We start from the raw sequence: 7,179 nt of genomic DNA, 5'->3' as shown, positions 1-7,179 counted from the left end.
AGAAAGCCAAGTGGCTGTCTGATGAGGCTTTACAAGCAGCTGAGGAAAGAAGGGAAGCGAAAAGCAAGGGAGAAAGGGGAAGATATACCCAACTGAATGCAGAGTTCCAGAGAATAGCAAGGAGAGACAAGAAGGCCTTCTTAAATGAACAATGCAAAGAAATCAAGGAAAACAACAGAATGGGAAAGACTAGAGATCTCTTCAAGAAAATTGGAGATCTCAAGGGAACGTTTTGTGCAAAGACGGGCATGATAAAGGACAAAGAAGGCAGGGACCTAACAGAAGCAGAGGAGATTAAGAAGAGGTGGCAAGAATACACAGAAGAACTATACAGGAAAGATCTGAATGTCCCTGATAGCCATGATAGTGCGGTCACTGAACTTGAGCCAGACATCCTAGAGAGTGAAGTCAAGTGGGCCTTAGGAAGCATTAGTAACAACAAAGCTAGCGGAGATGACAGTCTTCCAGCCGAGCTATTTAAAATCCTAAAAGATGATGCTGTTAAAGTGCTGCATTCAATATGCCGACAAATCTGGAACACTCAACAGTGGCCACAAGACTGGAAAAGGTCAGTTTACATTCCAATTCCAAAGAAGGGCAACGCCAAAGAGTGTTCAAACTGCCGCACAATTGCGCTCATTTCACATGCCAGCAAGGTGATGCTCAAAATCCTACAAGCTAGGCTTCAGCAGTATGCGAACTGAGAACTACCGGAAGTACAAGCTGGGTTTCGAAGAGGCAGAGGAACTAGAGATCAAATTGCCAACATTCGCTGCATCATGGAGAAAGCAAGAGAATTCCAGAAAAACGTCTATTTCTGCTTCATTGACTACGCTAAAGCCTTTGATTGTGTGGATCACAACAAACTGTGGCAAATTCTTAAAGTGATGGGAGTACCAGACCACCTTACCTGTCTCCTGAGAAACCTGTACGAGGGTCAAGAAGCAACAGTAAGAACCAGAGATGGAACAACCGATTGGTTCAAAATTGGGAAAGGAGTACGACAAGGCTGCATATTGTCACCCTGCTTATTTAACTTATATGCAGAGTACATCATGAGAAATGCTGGGTGGGATGAATCAGAGGTCGGAATTAAGATTGCCGGGAGAATTATCAACAACCTCTGATATGCAGACGATACCACCCTAATGGCAGAAAGCGAAGAGGATCTCAAGAGCCTCTTGTTGAGGGTGAAAGAGGAGAGTGCAAAAGCTGGTTTGAAACTCAACATTAAAAAAACGAAGATCATATCATCTGGCCCTATCACTTCCTGGCATATAGAAGGGGAAGAAATGGAAGCAGTGACAGATTTTACTTTCTTGGGCTCCAAGATCACCGCAGACGGTGACTGTAGCCATGAAATTAAAAGTCGCTTGCTCCTTGGGAGGAAAGCTATGGCAAACCTAGACAGCATAGTAAGAAGCAGAGACAGCACCTTGCCGACAAAGGTCCGTCTAATCAAAGCTATGGTTTTCCCAGTAGTAATGTATGGCTGTGAGAGCTGGACTATAAGGAAGGCTGAGCGCCGAAGAATTGATGCTTTCGAACTGTGGTGCTGGAGAAGACTCTTACGAGTCCCCTGGACTGCAAGGAGGTCAGATCAGTCAATCCTAAAGGAAATCAACCCTGACTGCTCATTGGAAGGACAGATAATGAAGCTGAAGCTCCAATATTTTGGCCACCTAATGCGAAGAGAAAACTCCCTGGAAAAGACCCTGATGCTGGGAAAGACTGAAGGCCAAAGGAGAAGGGGACGGCAGAGGATGAGATGGCTAGATAGCATCACGGATGCAATGAATATGAACCTGAGCACACTCCGGGAGAGAGCGCAGGACAGGAAGGCCTGGCGTGCTATGGTCCATGGGGTCACGAAGAGTCGGACACGACTGAACGACTGAACAACAAATTGTACCTCTATTTAAATTACAGTAATTGTTTTTAAATTTGTACCTATACAAATTACTCTGGCAGAGAAGGGTTTTTTCTCATTACCCGAGTACCTAGCCCTTTTCACTGGAGTTACCAGGGACTGAACTTGGGACCTTGCACATGAGAAGCAGATGATCCACCAGTTGCTGGGGAACCTGGGCGGGAGGGTGCTGTTGCGCTCCTGTCCTGCTTGTGGGTTTCCCATGGACAGCTGGTTGGCCACTGTGTGAACAGAGTGCTGGACTAGATGGACCCCTGGTCTATCCAGCAGGGCTCTTGTGTTCTTTTGCACGGTCACCACCAGCAGCCACTCCAGCAGGCTGTACAGAGGGGGCTGGGCGGGGAAGCCCCGCTGAAAGGCGAAATCGCCCCACCCTTTCCTTGTGTGTGGTGTCTTCTTAGATTGTAAGCCTGCAGGGAGAAACCGTCTTGTTTTACTGGTTATATGTAAGCTGCTCTGCGATCCTTTGTGGCTGAGGAGAGGCACACAAATACTTTTAGGGCGCAATCCTATGCACGTTCAGACAGAGAAGAGGCCTGCAACTCCCAGCCTTGCCGGGAGCTGTAGGGCTTTTTTCTGTCTAAACTTGCATAGGATCGCATCCCAAATAAAATAATCTACCACTGAGCTAGTCACCATGCAGTTTACTGCAGGAATATCCCCAGCACTAGTGTCAGCTCAGAGGAGTCAAGAGTAATTATGAGGTTAAAAGAGTATTGAAATTATTTGCGCTGTTCATGAGGGAAATCTGGCACTAAACTTACTCCATATGCTAATATTAATGACAGAGCAACAATGCCCTTTCGTACAAATGATGTGGCTACTAATACATAGTAATGAATATTGTTAATAAGTATAAATTATTTAGATGTGTCAACAAAATGCATTAATATTTATTAATATCCACAGCGCAATAAAATCAATATGAATTGTCTTAATAATAAAAGTGCTCCTTAAATTAATGTTATTAATTTAGGCTAACTGTTAATGAGGTAAGAACGTATCATATAGTATTAAACATGAGGCACAGAAACAGGCGCGAACCACCTCCCGCACCCGGGGGGAGGGGCAGGACGGGACGCTGGGGCCAGCCGCGCATGCGCAATGCCAAAAAGGCGCTCAGACCCTCCAGCGCCAGCGTTCGGGACGGAGAACCCGATGGGGCGGGGCGTGCTGCGCAGGCGCGCCGAGGTCCTCTCTTGAGAGACGAGGCGGAGCGGAGAGTGGCCGGCAGGAAGCCGAGGGAGTCCGCGCGTGCGCAGTCTTTAGCGACCGTTCCCGAGAAGCTGTTCTTTTAATAGACAGGGAGGGAGGAAAGAGGAGACAGTTACTGGTGTTGTTTTTGTTTTTCTGTGGGCGTGTGCTATCCCCCCCCGGATTTCTCTCCTCAAGCGCATGCGCCCCCAAAAGAGCCAGTAAAAGGGGGCGTGCCCGCGCGTCCGCGCGCAGGCGCAGTGGCTCCGCTAGCGAGCGGCGGCGCCAGTCGTCGTCAGTCGGTCCGCGCTCGCCGCCTCGCTCGGAGCTGGGCGCTCCTTCTCGTCCCAGGGACTTGCGCACGCGCACCAGTCGCCCTGCTCCAGTCAGCCAGCGAGCAGTACTATGGTGGATTATCACTCAGCTGGGCAACCGACTTACCAGTACGGCGGCAACGGGCCGGGCATCGGCGACTACATGGCTCAAGAGGACGACTGGGACCGGGACCTCCTGCTCGACCCCGCCTGGGAGAAGCAGCAGCGCAAGGTGAGCGCGCAGGAGAAGCAGGCAGGCGTCGCCTCCTCCACCTTGTAGAGCCTGGGCGCGCCTTGGAAAGAAGAAGGAGCGAAGAGGAGGACGCCTCTGGGCATGTGCAGAGTGCGCCCTCCTCTCTCCTTCCCCCACCCCTAGGCCAGGGCTGGGATTGGGGCGGGAGGGGGTGGCCGGGCTTCCTCTCCCGCAGGGGTGTGTTGCGTCTTGCGTGTGCTTGTGCGCGCGCCTGTGCCTGAATCCGTGCAAGTTTTTAAATTCTAAAAATGCTCGGAATGTTCCATAACTTGCGGCCCTTCTTAAAATATATACAAGATTTTTATAATAAAGAAATAAGTAAACACTCGAAGGGGAAGGAGAGCAAGCTAGTCTTGAGCGAGGGCATGGTTACGGTTTTTATGTGTCCCTAATTCTTTTATTTGTAAGCTGCCCTACAATATGGGGTAGAAATTTTGCTCGGTAAGGAGGCTTTTGCGGTATAGAGAAAGTAGAAGTGGGAAAGGTGCTGGTGGCCGGGGGTGAGGTAAAGTCTTTCTTATTGGGCATGGGGTAACTGGGTTTTGAGGGGATGATCTGCCGTGGGGAGGGTAATGAGAATATAAAGTGGAGAGCATTGATCAGGTAACAGTAATTATTAAGTGCCTGATACTGCGCCAGGTGCTGTACAGCCAAAGGATGTGCCTATGCCCCCGACAATGGTGTACAGTTTTAAGAGTGCTGTGTGGGTCTTTGGCCCTGGGTGTGCATTCAGTGTGTGTGTGTGTGTGTGTGTGTGTGTTTGAGACCTTAAGTAAGGGAAAGGGGGTGGGGTGGGGGCTGGGTTTCTGAGTGACCAGATCTTGACTCTGAAGCAGGTATGTCTGTGATAATGTTTCGAGGGGAGGGGGAAGAAGAGGGACTTGCTGGAGTTTTGATGAGATGAAGGGCACCTTTAGGTTTAGGACTTCTGGGTGGGAGGAGCAATGCAGAAGTGGTGGACAAAGGGCAGTCCTGGGTGGGTGAGTGGGGGTACAGGGATTGGAGTGTGGAAGACAGGGGCTTTCTGGAAGCTGCAAAATGGTGGTTTTTAATCTTGAGGGTGTGTGTGTGTGTGTGTGTGTGTGTCAGGGGATCCTAGGGGTTGCAATGAGTTTGGTTGTTCTAGGAAGGGGGTAGAGCATCCCTGAAGAGAGATGTTAAGGGAAGCTAGATTCTCAGAAAGCTTGTTTCTGGTCTGGATAATGTTGGAGTGCAGTCCTTTATGGAGTAACTCTGGGGGATTCAGAGGGTTGAGGGTGGCTGGCGGGTATGATTTAAGAGTCTTCTAGGTGTGGGATTTGAAAGGGGAAAGGGCAGGTCTTGAGGGCTGGCAGTGTGTTTCTTGGGGAGGGTTTAGTATGTAAGGTGGGGGTCGAGAATGGAATGTAGAAGGAGTTGTTAGGGACTGGAGATGAACAGGATGAGGGGGGAGCTAGCACATAGGAAGGGTAGGGTGTGAACCTGCTGCTCTTTGGTTCAGTGCGGAGGGTGCTGTTTCAGCACAGTTTCTTACTACGGCATGTTGGGGTGGTAGTGACACAGTTTTTGTGGAGAGATGAGGGGGGCGGGTCTATGGGTCTGGTCTTCTAGGCCTTGCCCTCAGCAGTCACCTGTGTGATGGAGGCTCGGAGGGCAGGGTGAGGCTTAGCTGCTGACCATGGTGGCTGGCTCAAGGTGGCTGGTGTTTGCCTATGGAAATGTTGGGGAGGGGGTTGGGTAGGAAGAGGAGAGGCCGTGCTGGGTGGGGCAGCTTAACTTGCCTGGTGAAAAGCCAGTTGTTGCCATCCCTCCCTCCCAGCATTCTCCCTTGATTGATTCATCCTGCAGTGGAGGGGGGGGGGGAGCTGCAGGGGGAAATGATGGCTTTTTCCCATCCTCCTGCCCTACTCATCTGCTGGGGAACTGCTTTTTAATTACAAACGGCTCACCACAGAAATCCCCCCTCCCTCAGGAGCTCCGGGCTGCTCAGACTTGGTTAGGGTCTTTACATGTCCTGGTTTTATGGGTGACATGGAACTGTCCCCACAGAGCAGCTCTCTCTCCTTGCTTCCCTCCCAAAAGAGGTTCCCTTGCCAGTGAGTGCTGTGAAAGGGAGAGTTTCCACCTTGTACACACAGTGTCCCTCTGTTTTTTCTTTACTTCTCCCCCCCGCCCCCCTGGAATGTGTCTGGTCTGTATTAGTAGTAGAGACTCTTTTAATTAAAAAAATATCTGTACAGAGCGCAAGACATTTTCAGGCACTTTATAACCGTGATGATGATGAAGAAGAAATCATGTGTTCGCCTGGGCACTGCTTACACATGATTGCTAAATTGTGTGGTATTATTGGACATGTACAAAAACTCCCCTGATTCCCCCTGCCTGGTTTTCCCTGCTGTTTTTAGCCACATCCCTGAGGTCAGCTGTTATGTCCAGTAGCACTGATTAGTATTGTTCTTGGTCTCTTGCTAGGCAGCCAGGATTTCTACTCCCATTTCTGTGGCCTGTGATGTGGAATTTGCTTGGGGCAGACAGAGTTCTCAAGCTGTATGTGCTGTTACTGTGGCAAGCCCCCCTCTAGCTTGCTCAGTGTTAAAAGGCATGTGCTGTGTGTGTGCCTGTGTGCATGCACACATGGGGGTGGGGTGGGGGAAGAGAGACTTAAGATGAACACAGACAGACCAGTTTAGACCTTTAGGCATCCCCCCACCCCCTGCCACCTTGTGCCTCTTGGATCTGAGACACGTGTGTTGATGTCTGTAACCTTTGTAAATTGTATAGTTTGTGGGTTTCTAGAGAATAAGGGCTACAGTAGCTCAAGGGCAGAGTTGTGAACCCAGACATGTCTGGTTGAAGTTTCGCCTTTTCCGTGAACTTGGTGGGTGGCCTCAGTGTGCCTCAGCCTTGGTGCCCCTTCTCCATTTGCAATAATACCGACCTACCTTATGGGGTTATTGTAAGGATTATTGGGGGAATATATATGAGCACACTTAAGTGCTATAGAAATGCTCAGTATTATAACTATTTTGAGCAAATGCACCAGGGTGCTTTCAAACTGGCTAGATCTTTAAACTGATGGGTAGCAGCTATGTAGTGATTTAATTATTTTTCTGATAAGCAGTTTAGACTGGAGTCGTCGTCCCCCCCCCACACACACACAATCTTCCATGCCTGTATTGATCCAATCTCCCTTCAAGCTGCTCCGGATGGTGTACCTCTCCTTCTCAAGGCATAGAGAACTTGAATTACAGAATCCTACTGACATAATAGTTGTTGGAGACCTCAATATTTTGTTGAGTGCAATGAGGAAGAAAATATCCTTCCACCCTCTACCTGCGGAATTACTCCAAGACCTTGGAAGAATATGACTCCTCAGAAGGCAGTTGAGGATGTTGCATTTGTTTCGTTTTGAATTCTGTAGGGCAAACAGTGGTGAAGCCGAAGTGGCCATCTGCTATTTAGTTTAATTATCTTAATTGCACACTGTCTTTAAGGCTGAGCTAAGAACA

At 49.3% G+C, this 7,179-nt stretch overlaps 1 protein-coding gene across 2 annotated transcripts in view; it reads left to right on the top strand.

Annotated features, from left to right (window-relative positions):
- The first annotated feature begins 3,401 nt into the window (after positions 1 to 3,401).
- ACTN4 (actinin alpha 4) overlaps positions 3,402 to 7,179 on the top strand; it is a 114,955-nt gene continuing 111,177 nt past the window's right edge. Inside the window, exon 1 of one of the 2 annotated variants that reach the window (XM_084814870.1) lies at positions 3,402 to 3,670. In XM_084814870.1, the coding sequence (XP_084670996.1) occupies positions 3,530 to 3,670 (141 nt within the window). In that variant the 5' untranslated portion in view covers positions 3,402 to 3,529. The remainder of the gene's footprint in view (positions 3,671 to 7,179) is intronic. The other variant, XM_084814869.1, reaches the window with a different exon arrangement.

This window comes from Heloderma suspectum, chromosome 10 (assembly GCF_057233095.1).
Source record: "Heloderma suspectum isolate Gila_16-S chromosome 10, 16-S_ref, whole genome shotgun sequence".
Taxonomy (NCBI): domain Eukaryota; kingdom Metazoa; phylum Chordata; class Lepidosauria; order Squamata; family Helodermatidae; genus Heloderma; species Heloderma suspectum.
This window is presented reverse-complemented; position numbering and strand designations above follow the sequence as displayed.